General features: G+C 33.8%; 3 protein-coding genes across 9 annotated transcripts in view; 1 reads left to right on the forward strand and 2 right to left on the reverse strand.

Annotated features, from left to right (window-relative positions):
• Nucleotides 1-2,757: 2,757 nt before the first annotated feature.
• On the reverse strand, nucleotides 2,758-3,547 carry LOC108917291. Its single transcript, XM_018723805.1, has 2 exons — nucleotides 2,995-3,547; nucleotides 2,758-2,954 (listed from the first exon to the last, which is right to left on the reverse strand). The coding sequence occupies exons 1-2, from the start codon at nucleotides 3,341-3,343 to the stop codon at nucleotides 2,914-2,916; spliced, it is 390 nt and encodes a 129-aa protein (XP_018579321.1). The 5' UTR covers nucleotides 3,344-3,547; the 3' UTR covers nucleotides 2,758-2,913.
• A 500-nt stretch (nucleotides 3,548-4,047) lies between these two features.
• On the forward strand, nucleotides 4,048-9,658 carry LOC108917281 (tRNA (adenine(37)-N6)-methyltransferase). The gene is made up of 5 exons (XM_018723789.1): nucleotides 4,048-4,179; nucleotides 4,241-4,738; nucleotides 4,794-5,129; nucleotides 5,187-5,397; nucleotides 8,059-9,658. The coding sequence occupies exons 1-5, from the start codon at nucleotides 4,091-4,093 to the stop codon at nucleotides 8,257-8,259; spliced, it is 1,335 nt and encodes a 444-aa protein (XP_018579305.1). The 5' UTR covers nucleotides 4,048-4,090; the 3' UTR covers nucleotides 8,260-9,658.
• Nucleotides 9,659-11,144: 1,486 nt separating this feature from the next.
• Nucleotides 11,145-23,422, reverse strand: part of LOC108917294 (rho guanine nucleotide exchange factor 18) — a 115,432-nt gene continuing 103,154 nt past the window's right edge. For all 7 annotated transcript variants that reach the window (XM_018723814.2, XM_018723810.1, XM_018723809.1 and 4 more), the window contains 7 exons: nucleotides 22,140-22,318; nucleotides 21,273-21,524; nucleotides 20,962-21,212; nucleotides 20,719-20,905; nucleotides 18,224-18,521; nucleotides 17,891-18,171; nucleotides 11,145-15,534 (listed from right to left, as the gene is read on the reverse strand). In XM_018723814.2, the coding sequence (XP_018579330.1) occupies nucleotides 15,334-15,534; nucleotides 17,891-18,171; nucleotides 18,224-18,521; nucleotides 20,719-20,905; nucleotides 20,962-21,212; nucleotides 21,273-21,524; nucleotides 22,140-22,318 (1,649 nt within the window). In that variant the 3' untranslated portion in view covers nucleotides 11,145-15,333. The remainder of the gene's footprint in view (nucleotides 15,535-17,890; nucleotides 18,172-18,223; nucleotides 18,522-20,718; nucleotides 20,906-20,961; nucleotides 21,213-21,272; nucleotides 21,525-22,139; nucleotides 22,319-23,422) is intronic.

The following is a 23,422-nucleotide window of genomic DNA, read 5'->3' on the forward strand; positions in this document are numbered from 1 at the left end:
TTGTCCAAGAAATGGCAGAAGTTGAAGTGGCGCTAGTGTTCCATATGTCCCAAGTGAATGTAGCATAATAAATACGAGTGAAGTAAGCAAATAACCAATTTTATTTTATAATGAGATAAAAACTAGAAGTCAAGTCAATAATTATTACAATTTGTTTTTATAATGGTAAATAAAAAGTTTCGAAAATAATTTAAATATGGTAATAGTATGTGAAGTGAATGAATAGCGGGTTAATATTATGGCAAAAGATCGAATAATTCGGAAGATGGAAGCAGCTTCATTGATTCTCAATAAGGTAGAGAAATTTTTAAATAGAAAGATTTCATAAGTGAAAATATTGTATAATTGAATGATGCATTGTTTCTTTATATATCTTGCAGCAGCATCAACAGCAAGAGCATCCGCTACACCAGCAACAACAGGTGTAGCAGCTACAAGAGCAACAGTTACAACAACAACAACAAGAACAGCAAGTAAATCAAGAGCAATTAAATTACGATGAAATTATACTAGAAAGTGAGCATCCTGCCGTGTATAATCTAATAAAAGAAAAGTTCTGCTGGTGTGTGATGAGGTCTCGACAAAGCAACGATGAATATGTTCAGAGCATAATATTGACAATAGCAACAAAGTATATTTTATTTATTTCTACATATTGTAATTTATATTACACACATAAATAATTAAATTCGTATCTTTCATATAATAATTCTTGCTGGTGACATCGTTATTATTATTACTGAATTGAATAAATTGAACAAAATGAAATTTTAAGAAGAAAAAGAAGATAGACTGACAAGTATTACTTATTTTTAAGAAGAGTTCCTGTTTTATTTGTAATATATATTTACTTTGTTACTTGTTTGTTATGAATAAATATTTATTTTTATTTTAATTAGGTACAAATAATTTAGTTTTTTGATTCAATTAATAAAACATTGAAATCTTTGGTAGATAAACATTTTATTTTTACAAAATATATAACAAAAATATAGAACATTGCTAAAATATTTCTTTATAATACCTTATTAATTTTGGTCTATACTCTACCTTGGAATAAGTCATGGAACCATGTTACGTTCGAATTAAATCAACAATTTTACGAAAGTAGAATTAAATTTTACAGCAATTTTAAAATATATACCCAGAAAACTAATCGATTTTAAACAGTTATAAAATATTTAGATTACCTATTTTTTGTGACCTTTATAATGGAGTACCTATATTTTGTTAAAATTTTGGTATCAATTGGTTGTCATGTTGTTTTAAGCTTCTTGACATTTTGAGAAGAGAGCGATATGACTCTCGAAGCATTGAGAAGTCTAAACCGACAACATGGCAATCAGCTTAGAAATTGTCCAACCATAATTTATCGACTTTCCATAGTCAGTTTTCAGTTACACTATAATATAGTATATTATTGGTTATTCAAAAAAAATATGGATTGTGATATACTCTATCTTATATGAATTCCTTTCCCATCAATTATTCCTATAACCTGCTCTGGAAATTCATATTGGGCAAAATATTGTTCGATTACAACTGCCTCATTATCTCGGCCATTCTATAATTTATGGAGACAAGTTACTTAGCAAGTATGTAACTTTTCTGGTTGTTGTAGAGCTTAAGGCAATGCAAAATTTACCAGAATCATGGGTGAAATAATTAGAAATGGCAAATTTTTCTTCAATTCTGTTAGCTACTTCCCATATGCTAACACGGAAATGTTAAAAAAACTTGGCCACTATATTCAGGTACAATAATTTCAAAGTAGTTCTTATTTTTTACTCTTTCTGTTTCTTAGAATAAATCTATTTCATCATCACTCTCAAGCTGGACAATGCGTCTAATAAGTCATCTGAATCACTGGACTCAAAATCGGACATCTGTAATATTTTAAAAAGTTTATTTAAAACACCGAGTTTTTTTATATTCTATTTTTTATTACCACAAGTAAAAATTCCATATTAATAATACAAGAATTACTATTTTTTTAAAGGCAACTTCCTGTATAAAATGTGACTTTTACTAACATTAAACTAAAATCTTTAACAAAGTAATTATCAAAAACACAAACCTTACTTATAGGTTAATATTAATAAGATCACGTCATAAATTCCTTGAAAACTAGTTTCTTTCTACGAACACCAAATTCTTCTCATAAAGCTAATATTTTTTATTATCTATTTAGTTTAATTACAGTCCGGAATGACATATTTTCATGATTTATATAATTCAAAGTAGCTTACATTATTTATTTTAAAATTTTTAACACATCACAATAATGACATGATTGATTTATAATTCAAACTGCCGCTTTTTTATCTCCCCTCTCTACGTATGGACATATGGAACACTAGCGCCCTCTTATTTTTGTAAGATTTTTGTTTACATGGAGTTCGGGCTCCTTGTATAGTCTCCATGGTTAAAAGGTTCGGGATATTAAAAGAAATAATAATACTAGCAATATAATTTCTACTATGTACTATTTCTCATTTAATAACCACATCAATTTAGTACACAATTATTTTTTGGGGGAAATAAAATAGTCCTACACTATTTTGTTTTTGATTGAATGGCGGCCTAGACGCCTCAAAATTCTATTCTTTATTTGTAGTTTATCGACTCGATTTAGTGGGAATGTTAATTAACATGAAAGGCCACATATATAGGCCACACCTATAAAATAATAAACTGATATCACAAATCAATTGATACAGGTATTAGGTTAGGTAGTGATTAAATGTAACTACAGTAAAACTCGGTTATAGCGAGCATTCACGGGAACGCAAAATTTGCTCGTTATACGCGAGTGCTCGTTATAGACGTCGCCGTCGCCAACTATGCTGAAAATTATTGGACACATAATTATAGCTGCATTGCACTTGTATTTTTATTTCCAAACATATAATATTATTTATCTACATAACATAGATACGTATAACTGTAGGTAAGTTACATTACAATTACATAGCATTTATTATTAACGAAAAAATTCTGTAATATTTTTCTGCACCACTCTTTTGCTTAATATCTCCTGACTGATATTTCTTTGCAAACGATCAGCGGCATTTAAGAACTGCTCGTTTTCCGGATATTTGAATTCGACGTATGATACTATGGTTTTTAACGCAGAGATGGCTTCATGTGTCGAAGGAACTGTAACCTCATCGCTTCCCGTCTCTTCTTCATCACTTTCTTCATCTATTGATGGGTTAATCGCTAATTGTGTGATTTGAATTTCATTTGGGAATTCAGCCACTTCGAGATTTTCGTCTACCATGTCGTACTGAATTAAGTCAAAGACGTCAAAATCGGATATGTTGTTATTTCTACTAGTCATAACAATTTTTTGCGTTCATTTGATGTCATGTGCGTATAAACTGGTTCTACGATAACTCGTTATAGCCGAGATCACTGTTGCGCGGGACCAAAATCAAAGCTCGTAATAGCCAAGCCCTCGTTATATACGAGTTCGTTATAGCCGAACAAAAATACACGTGTTACATAGGGAATTCGGAAGGGACATTTCAATTTGCTCGTTATAACCAAGGGCTCGTTATATCCCCTGCTCGTTATAAGCGAGTTCAACTGTACATACTTAAAAACTCACTTTGAAAGAAGAGTATCAGCAATATCATAAAAGCGGACGGCCTCATAATTATCGGCACAATATCACATGTTAGGAGTTAACTGTATTTTTTATAAAAGAAATTAGAAAAAGTTCACAGAAACTTTCAAAACAATTGAAACAACTATATCACCACACTGCAAGTACCATAATGTTTCGTGCTGTTCGTCATGATGATGCAGAAGCACTTTCTGGCCACTAAAAACGCGCAGAAATGAAACTTAACTTTTACGCGAAAATAATTTTACGAACGAAACCGTGCGTATTTTTTAAATACCGAAAACTACCCTCTACCCTCTATGACCGAAGATCACGGCAAACTAAACAAGAAGGCTGGTGACTGAAAGCGCGAGATTTGATTGGCGAAAATTTGTGCGTTTCCGCACTTGCGCTCTTTTGACTTCGATTTTCGGGAATTGAGAGTTGCCATAATAAAAATGTCAAAACAATAACAGAAAAATGTCTAGTTCGGTTTGTGATAGATCCTTGGATCCGGTGTTTTTGCAGAATCAGTTGGCGATAGCCAGAAAAGAAATTCATAACTTGCGGTAATACCCAGCCTTATGTGTATACTTGTGAGCTGTTAACTAAACATAACCTATCTTTTAGTCAGCAACTTGTATCTTTAAACCACGTACATAGGAAAGAATGTGATCTTATTTACAAAAAATTGGAGGAATGGCAATGTCCGACTTGTAAGAGGAAAGAGGATCGCCAGGATGCATCGGGACCGTCGACAACAGAGAATGACAATAGTGATTTTCAGTGTAAATATATAGGCACGATAAGTACAATTTTTCCTGAGAAAAGAGGCACACCTAGGCAGCCGGGTATTTGTAATGACATGGTAGCTAAATTAACGTTAAATAGCAACGTTTTCACCAACCCGAATCACGCGTTGGAAGGTTTGCAGGAGTTTTCGCATATGTGGATCGTGTTTCATTTCCACAGGAACGATTCTACTCATGTTAGAGCTAAAGTCGCACCACCGAGACTTAACGGTGTTAGAACTGGGGTGTTTGCTACTAGGTCTCCACATAGGCCTTGCCCGATAGGTTTGTCCTTGGTAAAGATAGATAGGATTATGGACAATACGATCTATTTTAGGTAAGTTATTTAAGATTCTTAAACGTGACGTAGACACGAATATTCTATATTTTAGTGGTGTTGATATGGTGGATCAAACTCCAGTGTTAGATATCAAACCCTACATTCCCCAGTATGATAATCCGGGTTTAGTTAACTCGAATTATCTTGACGAGGGTTTATCTGCAAGTGGTGATGGTGTGAATAATTCTGAATCCACAGCAAACTTCTCTAGAGATAATTTATCAAATTCCATAAGAAATCAGGCTAGTACTTCGAATGTTGTAGACAGCCTAGAGAGTTTAAATGTGAGGGTTATGGATGGGGAAGAGAACGGTCGCAGAGATCACGCGTTGGGCTCTCCAGCAACGGAAAATACCCTTTCCAGGAATGAGGAATCGTTTTACGGGAGGTTAGAATGTTTTTTGCATGTTTTGCCTTCGATAAATTTTACCGGTTGAATTCATAGGTCTAATTCGAGGATAGGCGAGCGGGAAGCTCCCGACGGTGAAGAGGAGGAATCCCCGAGAACAGCTCAGGTTAGCACGTCAGTGCCCGCGGCAAGCACGCCGGAAGGTCATATCAGGGTACCTTCTTGGATTGACCAACCTCCAGTTCCTAGGCTAACGGTGTTGTTCAAGGACAGGGCTTTAGCGCAGCTGACTCAACTGGGACCAGAGGTACAATTTTATGATTTTTTTAATTTCTTGCAGATAAACTTTATACAGGGTGTATCTCGAGGCGGTGCACAAACTTTAAAGTAACATTCCTTAGGTACAAATACACGAAAAATTGGTGGAAGGTGTGGAAGGAAAATTTTCTACGCGGCACGTCGATTTTGCATTAAAAAAAAACTTTTTTACGTACGTCCAATTCATCCATGTTCAACTGTTTATGTGTGGCGTGTTTTTGGAATTTTTTAGAAATAAAACTATAATTTTCGGCCAGATGCTTGTAGAACATAGGAGAAAAAATGATTATTTGTGGTATGGCTCGGTTGTATGTATTAAATTGTGTTTTTAATAGAAAGTTCTTAAATTTTTTTTTAAAACCACAACTTTTTGAATAATATACAAGTTTTCTGGAAATCTGTAAAAAATTTATCAACTTGTATTCTACCCTCAATAGCTTAAAAAGTAAAATTAGTACAATCATTGAAGCTTTTCATCTCCCAATTCTTTGAAACTGAACCGATCGACTTGAAATTTGGCAGATACCTAATTAGAGATAAGGTCAATGAACATTAGTGACATAGCGCCGATTGACGCTTCCACCCTGTTGGGGGTTGACAGCCCTTCTCGGGGGTGGAAATGTTTTTTTTTTAATAATAACCTGGAAATCGATAATCAAATTTCGAGCAAAAAATATTCGAAGAATTTTTTTGAGAAATCAATAGTTTTTTAGTTATTCACGATTGAAAACTTGGAATTTTGAGTGAAAAAAAAACACTTTTTCAAAGTATTTTTCGCGAATAACTCAAAAACCACGCATAAAAAGTGTAATGAATAAAAATGTAACATAAATAAAGAAAATCGTTTTTTAAAAATTGTTGCACGTCCTATACAAAGCGAAATATGGTTAGTGGAAGGGGATCTGTTTTGGGAGAGTTTTACGTGTATAATTAGAGCAAAATTGAAGGAGTTATCGTCAAAAACAGATGGGTTGCTAATATTTTTTTAAGGAAAAATGAGCAGTAAACGCTGTACCACTTCCATCAGAATTAAAATTAATCGTAAACCCTTTACAATTAGTACTGTTTTAGTGTTTTTCATACGATCCTGAAGTTAGACCGGTTTAGAATGCGTATTTTTTGAATAATGTAAAAGTATAAAATAATTGTAAAAGTTGAAAACGTATTTTTCATTGTTCAAAAAAAATTGCCTTATTTATATAATAACTCTGAAACTATGAAAGATACGTAAAAAATGATAGACAACAAAAATGTGGCTTTTTTTTTCAACAAATATTTTGTTTTATTTTATTCCTATAGCATAAAAAATAAAGGAGATATCGCCGCTTGAAGTATCCATTTTAGTGAAAAAACTACCTGTCTCGAGCCTTTCCATCCTTTCCCTTTAAAAAACAAAGAACTTAAAAGGTTTTATATGCAAACGATCTTACAGCTCTTGAAATTATCTTTAAAATGTTTTTTTGTAGGATATTATATCTTCAAAATTAACCGAGTTATAGTAAAAAAACCTATGACATTTTCTCGGAGCAAAATAGGCTTTCTCATTTTTATATATTATACAAATAAAATAAGTAAAAAAATTTAGTATGATTATTTATATGCAGCATAGCAATTTTTTTTATGATTGATTATATTTAAAAACCGATTATAATAAAAATATTTTACATTAATATTAGTAAAAGGGTAGTTTATAAGAGTTGAAAATGGCAAAAGTAAAATATTCTTTCATAAACGATATAAGGGAATTTTTATTTTAAATGATTGCACAATTATAGCATTCCAAGATTTAAAACGTAATTTTTTATTATTTTTTTAGCACAGGGGTGATTTATAAGGGTTTGAAAGTGTTATGAGATACAAATTCTTTCATAAGCAATGAGGGAATTTTTATTTTAAATAATTGCACCGTTAAAGCATTCCAAGCTTTTAAAAAGTAATTTTTTATCATTTTTGTCAATACAGGGGTGGTTTTTAGGGGTTGAAAGGGAAAAATTCTTTTATTAGCTATAAGGTAACTTTTATTTTAAATAATTGCACGATTTAATCATTGCGAATTTTTAAAAAGTAATTTTTTATCATTATTTTTTGCATAGGGGTAGTTTTTAAGGGTTAAATAAAGGGTCAAAAAGATCAAAATGGAACATTATTTAATCTTTGTGCTTGAACAAGATTTTTATCAATAAAATGTTTAAAATTTAATTTTTCCAATTTTTTTCACTTAGGGGTAGTTTTTACCCCTAAAAACAAAAAGCGTCAATCGGGCTTATGTCACTTTTGAACTTGAGCCTAAGATGCCTTATTCTAAATTTTTATACAAATCCACGCAGTTTCAAAGAATTCGGATTTTACAGCTGATTTTCAGCTTCAATGACTGTACTAAATAATTAAAAGAATGATTAATTCGATTTTTTTATATAAAGCCATGTTGTGATAAAGAAATAAAATTATTTAATAGTATCATAATTAGTTGACACAGTAACCAAAGTTTCATCAATCTACATCGGACATCTTCAGGGATATTAGAATAAAATCAAATTTAAATTCCCCTGTTTAAACCATCTTCCCTATTTTTACCTGAGGAATATCTGTACACTTCCTCGTAGCAACACCCCGTATATCGTGTCAAGACACCAATTTTTCTTGTGCCCAGGGCGATGAGAAGAAGACTACCATAACGAACGTACTTAAAGAAGATCCCAGATCGGTGTACTTAAGGGAGCGTTGGGGCAGCCACTGCTACGTTTTCCGAATAGCCGAGCTCTACGTCTCGTGCAAGTTCAACGACAATACTCAGTCGGTGACGGTGTACCAGGTGTTCCAGAACGAGGCCCCGCCCGAGAACGACGATTAATCGGGTAGATTTGATTCGCTTACTAAAGTAGGTACTCGCTCAGGCGGGTCGTGGAGCAACGTAATCCTCTAGGAACTCGAATCGGGCTAACTTGAATCTAAATATAATCTCTTACGTAAGCATACTTTGTCCAAGAAATGGTAGACGATATAGCGATTAAATAGACGATGTGGCTCTTGCTGTGAGCTTCATTAAATTCGCGTTAAAATGTACATCAAAGTGTCTAGAAACACCCAGAGTCATTGATAATCAATTATGATTAAGAAATAGAGAGAAATAAAATCCCTAGATGTTGATAAAGCAGCGCAATCAGTAGCGCAGTTTATTTATGCAATTCATCAATATTTTTATCTAATATACTATATACAAGAATTAATTTAATTTTTTTCTTTTTTTTATTTGACATGCACAAACTGACATGTCAAACCGCCATTTTGGAGGAAACAGGAACAATCGGTTGTGGTACTGGGTCAGTCTAGGGAGTTTATAGGGAAAAATGCGAAAGCGCCATCTATTGTCTGCCTCTTGAAATGTATAGAACCAAAAGAAGACAATAGATGGCGCTTTGATTTTGAAATTTATTTAATGAAGTTCTGTACCTTTGGTGTATTTAGTTTACTAAAGTAAATTTCTTGGCATAGTAATAATAATTCACCTTTAAAATATCGTAAAATCATAGAAGAAATGATTACAATCCTGGTTTATATATTTGTAGTTGGACTTGGGAATGGGAAGACTAGATGGCTATGCTCAAAAAATGTCTTGCTTGTTTATAGAACTGGAATTTTTGGGCGCCATCTAGTGTTTTCCTTGCCAAGTTAGACTTGTTAGGCTGTAACGTACCAAGTACGAAAGCTGGCTTTAACGCTTTAGTGCAATAACCATATCTTAATTAAATTATTGGGGATATTAACAGGTACTACCTTAAACAGTATTACTTAAGGGCTTCGACTAGGAAAGATTACAACATTTTTGTTTAGCAGTTCCTAGAATCGTGACACATAAACCGACTGATGATAAAAATGCATTTTATTAACACTAAGTTACCGAAAATTATGATTGTGTTGAACTTTGTTTACATCGTTTAAATCTTGATTATACGTATATACAGGGTGATTCACAACTTATTCGAAAATATTTGGGAATAGACGCGGCATGAGAAATTTAGTCAAATTTCGTAAAAAAAAATTTTTGTAAAATCCTTATAGTTTCGGAGAAAAAAATTATGGAAGTTGTAGTATTTTCAACCACTACATAGCTGGACAACTGTAGTCTCTAATGTCATTCGTAATACGCGTGGACAGCCACATGGCCTCAGAGACTCCAAATAGTCAAATCCGATTTTACAATCGTCGTGGCGATAGTGTTTACAATAGTTTTTTTTTAGTAGTTAGTATGGCTTGCGTGTATAGCATCTCAGGGTTGACGGATATCATTTTAATTTATGGTGAAGCAAGACAACATTTGTGTAAGTTCATAGAAACTGTGTAAGACAAATGTGTTTACACGTCGGTGAACAAAGTTTTGAACATTGTGCGAGGCCAAGTTTTACATTTGACCAGTTTCTAGTGCCGTGCAGGACGGTATAGTTATACATCTAGTCAACTTTGGGATGAAAATAATACAGCGTGATTCAGAGCTTAACCAAAAAAAAAAAAATTGAATGTACAGGGGACTCACAAATACAATTTTGTAAAAAAAAAATATGAAAAAGGGCAGTTCGAAAATGATTTAAAAATACACTTTTTCAGTCGATGACCAGCACGGTGGCAACGTATAATAAGAAATGAACGGATAAACAATTGAAAGAATTTCTTTCCCAAGGAAAGAAGTAAATAAAATTTTATATCACCTATTCTATATGCAAATTCCACTGCTTTTACCGCTATTGTTATTATTAATTAATATAATTAATTTGTCATTTTAATTAATAAAAAAATTTGAGATATCTGATTAACAACTGTTCAAAACTTTGTCCTCTGACATGTAAACACATTTAGGCCCGTCTTACCCTGTTTCTACAAATTAACACAAATGTCTTGTTCACCATAAATTAAAACGATATCCGGAAGTCATTTGTGACACTTAAAAAACTAATGTAAACACTATCACAAAAACGTTAATAAAATCGGATTTCAGTATTAAAAATCGCCTGGGGTGCAGAATGTGAATAACGCTAGGGAGTACAGTAGCCCAGTGATGTAAGGGTTAAAAACATTACAACCTTAATCATTTTTTCCTCGGAAACTATAAGGATTTATACAATTTTTTTCTTACAATATTGACCAATTTTCATGACACATTCCCAAATTTTTTTGGATAAGTTGTGAATCACCCTGTAGATGGCAGCACTCCCAAAAAATCTCTGCAACTCTCATATTATCTATATTATAAAAAAAGGTGACTGGGTTTTTTTGTGTGTCGCCATCTAGTACAATCATCCCTAAGTTTGATCGGTTGTTTAACTATATAAATGTGTAAACAAAGATTTGAGGTTAAAATCAAATTTACCTTAAAAAAAATGGTGGAAGAAATTAAAAATAACAATAAATATACTCTTAACAGTTTTAATTCACTCCAATAAGAGTGCGAAGTTTGTTCATATTTTTTAAATACTCACCTGTAATCGTTTATGTTTCCTCATTGTGTACTTAAGTGGATTTAACGTAATAGTTACTGTTTTGTATCGTTTTTCTTAAGTGTTTTCATGTTATTTATTGACCAACGTTCTGAGGCTCCGATTTACTTACCTTTGTATTCTATTTAAAATGTTAAAAAAATACTCAATAAACGGTGGCTAGTCTTAAATATCAACTGTTTTATTAGTAGGTTTAAAGCGACTGCATAATTCTGGGATCGGCATCGGAATTAAAAACAACGCAACGTTTATATCATTTTATACACTTTAATCAAATATATTTACAATAAATATGAGTCTTATTTACATGCATACCAATTAGTTAAAAACGAACCAATAAAAAATGAACCCTAATCGTTTAAGTACACCTTATAAATTTTGGCTTATCTAAAAATTCGTTGAAAAAAAAGTAAGCTACAGTAATCCGTCCAACGTCATGGAATGTAGGTTCTAACAATTGTGAACGTAACCGTAACGGCGTTTTAATTTACATTACAAATGAAAACCTCAAGACTGTTAAAAAACTACAAAAAATATAAGTAGATATGAATTTTAAAACATACTTTCTCACCGTCATTTTATTTACATTAGATTCAATAAATATATTTTATAAACAGAACATTTTTTTAGTTTCCCGGGCGGGCGCGCTCCGAGAGGAGCCGCGCCCGGGAAAAATTTCAAGGCAAGATTGCATTTGTTTTATTAGTGACAGTCAAATAACAATGACACAAGTCTATTTGTATCACCTAAGTAACAATGGTTAATCTTTGAAAATCTAAAATTTACTCAGTCGACGTACATTTATTGCAGAGTAGAAGAATTTTAAGTACCTAGGGAAGGAAATTTTAACACAGTCTAAGTAACAGGAGCGTAAATACTGGTTTCCTTAGTTCTTTCGCTAATTAACACATCAAAGATGTTCAAGGTAAGTAACTCATCGGAAACGTCGAGACACGATGACTGGGTCAGTGGACACGCGGATTTTCCAATTTGAAGTCGCAATTTCACAGAGCAACATTTTACCTGCCCACATGTTCCTTATTTATTAAAACTCATCAAGAATCTTAACCAAGTACCTCATCTTCATAATTATCGCAGTTACTGTAAATTTACCTTTTACAATCAAAATTTACATGCATCCGATGTAAATTTACATTTACCAGCTCTAAAATTACAGTTTGATGTACAAATTCACGTTACCATAAATTTACATTTACCAACTGTAAATTTACAGTTTCAACTAGATTCTCTCATTATCCACCGTCATTTACTGAACTGAATTTACATAAGTCAAATTAACAGCAAGAGCCACAAATTTAGAGACATTGACCAGAAATTTACATTTATCAGCTGTAAGTTTACAGTTTCAACTGTAAATGCACATTACCAAGTATAAATTACTAAACCAGCCGATTTACCTAGCAATTTACGAAATAAATGAATTGACAATAAGAGCTACGAATTTAGAGATATTAACGGTAAATTTACCGATAGCAAATTTACAGTTGTTACTGTAAACGTATACTCGGCAACTGTAACATTACAGTTTTAACTACAAATTCACCTTACGAAGTGTCACAAATCAATCAATTACTAAACCAGATGATTGAACCAGCAATTTACATAAAACAATTCACAGTAACAACCACAAATTTAGATATATTAGCTGTAAATTTACACTGTCCAATTGCAAATTTATACTTACTACTGTAAATTTACACTTATCAACTGTAATATTACAGTTTCATCTACAAATTCACGTCATCAAGTGTCAACTTCTGAACCCATAAATTTAGTAAATCAATTGACAGTAACTAAGAATTTAGAAACATTAACTGTAAAATTACAGTTTCAACCATAAATTTACATTACCAAGTATTAATTACTGAACCAGTGCTGTACATAAAACAATTCACAGTAATACCCACGAATTTAACTGACATTAACTGTAAATTTACACTGGAAATTTATTACGACTATAAACACACCAACTGTAAAATTACAGTTTCATCTATAAATTCACGTTATCAAATGCCAACTACTGAGACAATAGTAACCACGAACTTAGAGACAGTAAATGTAAATTTACATTTACCAAGAATTAATTACTGAACCATTGCTGTACATAAAACAATTCACAGTAACAACCACGAATTTAGAAACATACACTGTAAATTTGCTTATTGCTGTAAATTTACGCTTACCATCTGTAAAATTAGTTTCATCTACAAATTCACATCATCAAATGCCAACTACTGAGATAATAGTAACCACGAATTTAGAGACAGTAAATGTAAATTTACATTTACCAACTGTAAAATTACAGTTTCAACCATAAAACATTACCAAGTATTAATTATTGAACCAGCTTATACAAAACAATTCACAGTAACTACGAATTTAGAGACATTAACTGTAAATTTACACTGCAAATTTATGCTTATTACTGTAAATTTACATTTATCATCTGTACCAGTTTCATCTACAAATTCACGTCATCAAATACCAATTATTGAGCCCATAATTTCAATAAATCAATTAACAGTAACCACGAATTTAGAGACATTAAATGTAAATTTACGTTTAGCAACTGCAAAATTAGTTTCAACCATAAATTTGCATTACCAAATATTAATTACTGCACCAGCAATTTATATAAAGCAAACGACGAATTTCAAGATATTAACTGTAAATTTACACTGCAAATTTATGGTTATTACTGTAAATTTACACTTACCAACTGTAAAATTACAGTTTCTTATACAAATTCACGTCATCAAGTGTTAACTGCTGAACAGATAAAATCAATCAATAACAGCAACTATGAATTTAAAAATGTTAACTGTAAACTTACATTTACCAACTGTAAAATTACAATTTCAACCAAAAATGTACAGTACCAAGTGTTAATTACTAAACCTTTACATAAAACAATTCACAGTAACAACCGCGAATTAAGAGACATTAACTGTAAATTTACAAAGCAAATTTATGCTTACTACTGTAAATTTGCACTTACCAACTGTAAAGTTAGTTTCATCTACAAATTTACGTCAAGTGTCAATTACTGAACCGAGCATGTCAATAAATCAATTAACAGTAACAAAGAATTTAGAGACGTTAACTGTAAATTTACATTTACCAGCTGTAAAATTACAGTTTCAACCATAAATTTGCATTACCAAGTATTAATTACTGAACTAGCGATTTATGTAAAAGAATTCACAGTAACAACCATGAATTTAAAGGTATTAACTGTACATTTACATTTAGCCAATGTAAAATTAGTTTCAACTACAAATTCACATTAAATGAACCAATTGATTGAACCAGTAATTTACAAAATAGATCAATTGATAAAATCGACAGATTTAGAGACATTACTTATAAATTTACACTTGATAACTGTAAAATTACAGTGTCGGTTACAAATTCACACCTACCGACTGTCAATTGCTTGCTTTAAGCCAACCTCAAATTGCAAAATGTAATGTCGGGTAGAATTACGTGTCCACTTACCTGCAGTCGGAAACAATGATAAGGAATTTTATACAAAACGTTCTCGAACAGCAACAGGTGTGCGTCACCGCCCGTATTTAAACTCGCCGCATGTACTCACCGTCGAATCCTAAACTAATTTTAACGTCGTACGACCTCGGACCCTAAACATCCCCCTTTTAAAAACTACCACACATTTCTACTTGTTGAGATTGAGGGATAAATAGATCTTATAAAAATATTCCCTTTTAAACTACACATTTACCTGAAGAGACAAAAATATAGTAGGCCTTTTGTTTATATATAAATTTACGTACCAACAGAATCACGAATATACAAAGGAGATCAAAATACCAGAGGTCCAAGAAGTTTTTTTCCTGTGAGGAACGGTTCTACGCTACGTTAGAGTAATCAACGATGGTCTATTTTGGAAGTTGAAAGACGATCGAAATCAGGATAGAAACACTTTTAAGGACTTTCAACTGTTGGTTTCGACTATCTATGGATAATTTATATACAAGAAGGAACGGAAACAAACGAGACAACTAGAAGTACCCCTACGTTTCTCAAAGATGAAAATTAACATCCTCGAATATTGTATTGTCATAAGATTTGAGTATATTTAAAAATACTGACTTTTGCGAATATCATAGGAAGACGAACACAATTTTTGGAAAACAAAGCCGAGTTAAATAAGTAGTTTCATCAACGACATCCAATTCGTATAAAATTAAAAATTTAAATAATCCGAAAAGCGTTATAAATAACAATAAAAACGTCTAAAAATTAACTGGTTACATAAAAATCCTAACGGCTAAATAAATAATACTAAAATAAAAAGTTAAAAACGGATGCAACTATATGAGTAACTGATAAAATATTCACACTTTTGTGTTGATAAGAGAATAAATAAAATACTTTGTCCTGCTAGAGAGACGTCAGAAATATATGACCTCCTCGTCGGCCGGCGGCTGCTGCTTGAACTTGTCCGGCAGCTTCGGGTACGTGTGCGTACGGCTGGCTTTGGCACTTCCGGGACTCTGGCACTGGCTGGGGCAGGCCGAGTTGGGGGGCGAGGCTTGCATCATGGCTGGGCTGGAGCCGGTCCTCGTGTGCGAATGCATCAAGCTGGTCGGTGTCTGAGAATCGAGAAAGAATCGTTTAAATCGGTTGATTTCGACTCAGAAAGTGTTAAAATTACGTAAAACTCAAAAAATCTACCATTACTAACTAAATTATAAAGCTTCACGGTCCACGTGCGACGTCGCTTTGATAGTGATGTACTATTCCGTAAAAAAATTAAATAATACGAGTCGTTTGTAAAGTTGTCGGCACAGAGATGGCGCAACAATCATCAAATTCTAAAGTCTAGATATTGATAAAAAACCGCAGTCAACTGCCATTTTGGGGCAAATTTTCAAATTACCAACCACCAAATTTACAAAATATTTTTACGTATTTTAATAAATTTTCACATATTTTGCAATACCTCAATATTTCTATCTACAGGGTGTTACAAGCTTGATTGCCTTAATTTTAACAGACGATAGAATACATTAAAATAAACAAAAAAACCTTATAATTCATGGGTCCTAAACTCAACCATTTCCGAAAAAAAAAATTATCAAATCTTCAACTTGATGTTCAAAAGTTCGATTAATTAAGGAATATTGACATAACTGCGTGCATAGAATACCATAAAAAACAATGTTTATCACTTTTTTGAACTTCTTCATGCTTAATTCTAAAAAATAATTAGCATTGTAATAAACGCAACGGCGGGGCGCATAACACGAGGTAGTAAGCTGTCAAGCAATCAGTTGGTATCTGGAATTGGACTGTGTCCGAGTGTTTTTTGCGTACAACTATTTCCTTTTTTTTTGAGGTGTTTTCCAGCGACTCATGGTGGGAAATATTGGACAAAATTCTCGCCACTCACGAATTTTCATCGTCTCATGATTTGTTTTTAATAAACTCGTGGTAATCTGAATTTTCATATTCCGGTGAGTTTTTTTGGAAAAACCCTTTTTTTTAATGCTTAGGGAGCGCCCCAACCTCAATGTCGAAGAAAAAATTTTTAAATACTCGATGTTCAGTTGTAGAAAAAAATGTTTAAAAAGTATCTGCTATTGATAAAATTGATTATTATGACCCTTGATGATATATCTGATGTTTTTTCTTCAAAATCCTAACCTCAAAATTATTAATTCTAACCTAAAAGCCTTAAACGAAATTTACATTGGAAATAAGTTTTTTACATGCCAAAAGTACGAAATAGATTCAATAGAACCCTACGTAACATGTTATACCCAAACCATGAATTTGAATCTAAAAAACTTAACCTCAAAACCAACATTAACTAAGTTTAAACTCATTAAATTAAGGATTAATAAAAAAAAAATGAAAAATATTTATTGTACAGAGATTCGATCAACAATTTTTCCGAGAGCACACACCTTGTGCCATACTGTACCCAAATCTGACACCTTAACCTCAAAACTGGAAAGATTGTCAAATCATTAGAGTGAAAAAAATTATTTTCTTTAATAAAAAGTACAAATGTATTTTTGTTGAGTGTTCATCATCGCGATTGCCAAAACCTTTAGACAAAACTGGAAACATAACCTAAAGACCCTGAAATTTTGTTTATCTCGAATTTTTTGCTAGAAAAATTCCATAAAAACATCTACATAGCAATAAAACGTTTGTAAAACATTATTGTGGCGTATTATTACTAACCATTTATTAAATTTGCAATGAGTTTAAACTTAGTTAATGTTGGTTTTGAGGTTAGGTTTTTTAGATTCAAATTCATGGTTTGGGTATAACATGTTACATAGGGTTCTATTGAATCTATTTCGTACTTTTGGCATGTAAAAAAACTTTTTTTTTCTATGTAAATTTCATTTAAGGCTTTTAGGTTACAATTAATAATTTTGAGGTTAGGTTTTTCAAGAAAAAACATCAGATATATCATCAAGGGTCATAATAATCAATGTTATTAATAGCAGATACTTTTTGAACATTTTTTTCTACAACTGAACATCGAGTAAGTATTTAAAAATTTTTTCTTCGACATTGAGGTTGGGGCGCTCCCTAAGCATTAAAAAAAAAAGTGTTTTTCGAAAAAACCTCACTGGAATATGAAAATTCAGATTACCCCGAGATTATTAAAAAAAAATCACGACGAGATGATGAAAATTGGTGAGTGGCGAGAATTTTGTCCAATATTTCCCACTGTGCAACTGCGCGAATATTAGATTCGAAGGTGTTGTGTGTGCATAGAAAATGGTGGTGGACATTACTTGTGCGTTTAAAAATTACTGAATTTTGCTTTTTGGGAAGTACCTAAATTATTTTTAATACGTATGATTATTTGGATGACATGAATGTTTGTACTTTAATTACATATTTTTCACACTAGTTGTGACAAGACTGGTCGGTGACGCGTCGGACGTGAGGCTTTAAAATATAGGTGCTAACAATCGTACTCACTGTATCTCCCGACGGAGGGCTGAAGCTGTTATCCGATCCCAGCCGCTGGTAACCAGAAGTACTTGTCCTCCTGATCTTCTCGTCTTGGCTCAACTTCAGCGGCAACATCTGCTGTGGACCCCCCGAGCCGCCCTTCTGTCCCTCTCCGCTGCTACCGGAACTTAACCTCGAAGCGAGCTTCAACGGAATCTGCTGCTTTATCGACACATTCTGCGAGACCTTCTGCTGATTCGTCGCCGATATGAGATTCAGCGGTAGCTGGGATTTTGTTTGGACACCGCCTAAAAAAAATGTTTTTGAAACGATTTGTTTATTTAACAAAGCAATACTTACTTTTCGTCCACTTGGAATCCTTCCGCCTCTCCGCCGTAGACGCCGAGTGCCCCAGAGAGGTTTGATTGGCGGCGCTTACGCCAGACGTAGTTGAACTGACCCCGCTAGCGGCCGACGAAGTGTCGGACTGTGGACTGCTGTCCTCCGAAGTTTCTTTACTGCTATCGTCCGCCAGGCCGCTGACGGGTATGGCAACGTTGGGGGATATCAACAGACCCTGGCTGGTAAGGACTTCCATTTTCCTGTACAGCTGCTCCCGCTGCTGGGTTATGTCGTTCTGTTCGGCCCTGATTTGCTCCTGAAAGGAATGGGTTTATTCACGATGTTAACGCTTTAGCAGGATAATTCTGTATTTCGCTATTAAACTTTAAATACACATTAAAATATTTATCTTTTCTTCTGCTTCTTTACATCAAAATTTAAGGCGACTGTTAATAAGAAATTTATTTCAGTGCTGTCAGGAATCTGGTGGAGTAGTTCAAACGTCTTAGTTATAGACATGTTAAAATTTCTATTATCTGTAGTAGCAAACATCTTTCCTAACCTTAAATAATTGTTGACAACAATTTCATGTTTTCTGCGTACTTTAGTGACCACATATACATCAACTCTTTTAATACTAACGGCAGATTTAAACTGGGTGTAACGTAAAGGTTGGGAATAAATTAAATGGTGGATTTTTTGGTTTAAAAAATAAATTTTTCTCATATGTAGTTATATTCCAAGGGTTTTCTTTTCCAAGCTGTAAACCAGGGCGGTAAAATGTTTAAAAAAATTTAGTTTTTCTCCAATAACTTTCGAACATTATAAGATAATGGAATGAAATTTTAGCCTTAGCTTAATTTGATAATCCCCTAGTAACAGGAAAAAGATTGACATTGTAAGTTACTCAGAGGCGTGCGTACGAATTGTACCGTGTTGTTTTTCGAAGAAAATTGTGGAAAAAACATTTTTTTAATATTTTTTTATGATCCATTTTTTATTTTAAACAAAATTGCCCTCCTGCATTGTATTTCTAGCTCTTGTAATTTTTCCGTAAATAAAAATTTTGTAAATACCATTTTTTCCCACTGCCAACATAGGAAAATAAAAATAACACAAACATTATGAAGTATGCTTTGACTTGGCCACCGAATATAGTCAAATAGGCATTGAAAAAAGACTTTTGTATTGAAAATTATATTGAAAAATTAAATTTTTTGAAATTTTTTTAGCGCCCTGTAGCTTGGAAAAGAAAACCCGTAGAGCATTACTTTATATGACAAATATTTATTTTTGAAAATAAAAAATCCACCTAAAGAAAATAGATAAAAATATGTTTTTGGTCTCAAATTACTCGTCATAAAAAATTAAGATGAGCATAGCTTTTAGTTTTTTGAAAATTTTCAAAAATCACCCCTATAGGGGTTGAAAAGACACCCAAAATGAAGAATTGAATATTACTAATAAATATAAAAACTATTAGCATGTGAATTTTTTTATCGAATGATTCTTGATACAAAGAAGATTTATTCTCATGACTGAAATAAGCATGTTGAATTGGAAAATCCACCCTTAAGCGTGCTCAGGGGGTGGAATCATCCCCAAAATAAAGAATATCATATAATATTAAGATAATTCACATGGTAATAGTTTTTGTATCAATTGGTAATATTAAAATCTTTATTTTTGGCATTTTTTCAACCCTTAAGAAGGGGTGATTTTTAAAATTTTCAAAATACTACTACTACTACTACGACAAGTAATTTGCGACCAAAAACATATGTTTATGTATTTTTTTTTAATTCTCTGCGAATTGTGAAAAAACGGGCGAAAATCACATGTTTTTTGGGGTCACTCTTTAAGACTGTTAATAAGAAATTTATTTTAGCGGTGTGTCAACAATTTAATGGAGTAGTTCAAACGTCCTAGTTTTAATTGCGTTGCCATCACTTACTCCAGAGGTTATAAGACGTGACACAATTATTTAGCAAATACTAGATATTGGGCTTGCAATTTAGTACCAATGGGGACATATATCCCCCGTGTAGTAATTGTTTCCCCACAAAATTAGATAAAAAGCTTATTCCTCCAGGTGCGATACTCATCATGCCTTCATAGCACCTACAGATTAGCAGGTCTCTTTGTCAGTAGGTACAGACCAATGCTTTGTGCTGATAGGCCTAATCCTAAAGCTGCAATGACATGACATGTTTTATAGATTATCCCTCACCAATACTGAAAACGTGTCTACATCCAAACAAATAACTAGTATTATTCATTCATCATTGGCCTTAGCCTCAACAAGTCCTTTTTTAGAGAAAGTCGAATTAAAAAATCTGATTTCTTACTTAAAAATTATAAATATTTGACCCTTTTCCCTCGAACACATAACCTATAAATAATGGACGTTTGCCAGATTTTCAAATGATTCGATTAACTTTTAACGACTAAAAAATGTCACAGTCAAAATTTACGAACACGACGTAGAATTACTCCCTAAATCTACGTCTTACCTGTAGTCTCAAAAGCTCCGCCTTCTTCTCCTCCAACTCCTTGACTTCCTGGTCCCTCGTGGCAGCCCACGCGGCTTTTTCCCCGCTCAATCTATCCTGGAAATTACGTAACTCTTCCAACTGCTGGTTGTGCCTGTACTGTTTCGAATCCGCCCCGCCTCTGAGAGTCGTTATTTGAGCTTGCAAACTAGAATTTAATTTTAGATTACAAACGAGAATACTAAAAAAATACTCGCGTTTTACCTCTCATTGGTCGTCATCAGCTGGGATATAATACACAGCAAAGTGTAGACGTAATGCGACAGCTGTATGGCAGCGTACTGCTGCTCCCGCCCTAAAGTCAGCAAAGCAGGCCCGTCCGGGGCGGCACCCAGCTGCTGCGACTGCTGGACGTGATGTTGCGGTTGATTCTGAATTTCGCTATTTACATTTACAGTATTGCCATTAGTTAAAGGCCCTCCTGATATCACACAGTTTCTATAAGGCAACCGTTCCTACAAAAAAAATCGTACACGATCATTATCGGATTCGGTAAAACGCGATTTCACACTCACAAATAATCGTGAATCGCCAGGTTTGATGTTGTCCAGGTCGGGCGTACCGGCGGGGGTACTCGACGTCGACAGTTTCTTCCCCAACAACTTCAACGGCCCCGGATTGCAATTGTCGAAGCCGCCGAAGGTCTCGGCCCGCTTGGGCAGTATCGGGGAAACGTAAGTGTCGCTCTGGTGTTCGCCGGCCGAGCTGACGCTCCTCGACAGGTTAGTGCCGGTCGTGTAGAGAGAACTGGCCAGCTGACTAACCTCCTAACAAAACGAAATACATTGTACGCGGGAGCGCAAATGGCTCCATCTGTCGTGCTAACTCCCAACTGTGCCAATCAAATGGCTACAGTAGAAAGCAACCTTGCAGGTACTGGACTGCCACCCACAGAGGGCGAAGACAATGTTTTAATTGTCAGTGTTGCGAGAAACAACTACTCCAAGGGCTATATGCCCCTACTGGCATTGAATTATACTCGCAACAGCTAGGGTCGTTCGTCAGTTTAACCCACCAGGCACAGACCGGTTTCGGACTTATTGTCGTGACGATACGACGCAAAACAGCTGGTTCGTTCGGTTGTCTCACCTATGACGCACTGATGAGGACTAATAAGTCCGAAACCGGTCTGTGCCTGGTGGATTAAACTGACGAACGACCCTAGCTGTTGCACTAGTTGTTGCGAGTATAATTCAATGCCGGTAGGGGCATATAGCCCTCGGAGTAGTTGTTTCTCACAACACTGACAGTTGAAATGAAATACAGTTGAAAGTTGAAGCAATTATACCACAGAATATAACAAATGTCGATTCTGATGGCATTAAATTAAACCAATTTATTTCCAGTGAATTGTAAATAAAGTAATTTTGTTTAGCAGTTACCTGGACAGCAGTTAAAACCTCCTTCCACATCTGCCCCGTGTCGGCGTTCTCGTTCACTAGATGTCTATAAGACGGCGGCGACGGCGGATCCAGTCCAGCCGCGGCCAACAGCCTCAGCTGTAACGACATTTTTTCTTCCAACAATAAAGCCTGCTCTATGTCTTTCTGGCGTAACAGACCTACAACGCAACGGTTGATGTATAACATTACGGAAACGATCCGAAACAAAGAAAAAACTATTAGACAAACAGGTTCTTTAATTAAGAAAATCTATTAGAAGGTATTATCATAACAACGTTACGCATTCCATTTGTTATTTCTCATGCTGCTAGCCGAACACCGGTTTAGTTCTATTTTAGCCATTTCCAAGTTTTCCTTTCGGAAAATTTTCATTTTATTTTTTTTATACAAAAAGCAATTCAAATAAAACTTGGATGTGGCGCATTGTTAGATACACTTTAGATTCTAGTTAGGGATAACTATTTCATGCCAACACATGCACTATTTCGACTATCAATAATTGTAACTATCATCTTTTCGGAGATGGTTTTCGTGTAAAAAAGCATCGGATAACCGACAATTTGAAGCGGCGCTGTTAGTCAGAACTCACGACTCACCTAAAATATGTACAATACAGCGACTGATAGGGATTTTTTTAGGTTAACTTTTCATCCCTGCTGATAACTTCAGAGCACCTAATAATTAATCGTTTAGTGTTCATTTTGTGAGTGTTAGTATTTTTTTACATATCAATTGATTTAATACAGTACAGTTTCATGAACCGAAAGAAAAATAGTGCCGCAATGAACCGTTGCACAGAATTTCACTTTTTTTAACATGCTAAATGCAAATTGGGGTGAAATAATATACAGGGTGTAACTTTAACTGACGGGTCAGATTTTTAGAGATAATAAACTGCACTTAAGGAGGTTCGATACCGAAAAAAATGGTAAGTTTTCAAAATCATTGAAATCTGTTAATAAATATGCCAACTGCCTCATGTTAAAATATCAGATCGATTGCCAATACAGTTTTTTTGAAAAATTATATTAAAAATTATGCTCTTAAGTTATGAAAAATTGTATCATTGGAATTTCTGGCGAAACTTGACGTCAAACAAAGAAGTATTGAATACCAAAGTGTAGATCATGCAAAAATCTACAACTTTTGTAGAGGTCACTTTTTAACATAACATTAAAATTTCCGAGAAAAATGCGAACAGGTTTTTTTTCTGATTTTTCGTTTTTTATTTCTTATTTGCGCAAAATAATTTAATTTTGACG

Source organism: Anoplophora glabripennis, unplaced genomic scaffold (assembly GCF_000390285.2).
Source record: "Anoplophora glabripennis isolate ALB-LARVAE unplaced genomic scaffold, Agla_2.0 scaffold22, whole genome shotgun sequence".
Taxonomy (NCBI): domain Eukaryota; kingdom Metazoa; phylum Arthropoda; class Insecta; order Coleoptera; family Cerambycidae; genus Anoplophora; species Anoplophora glabripennis.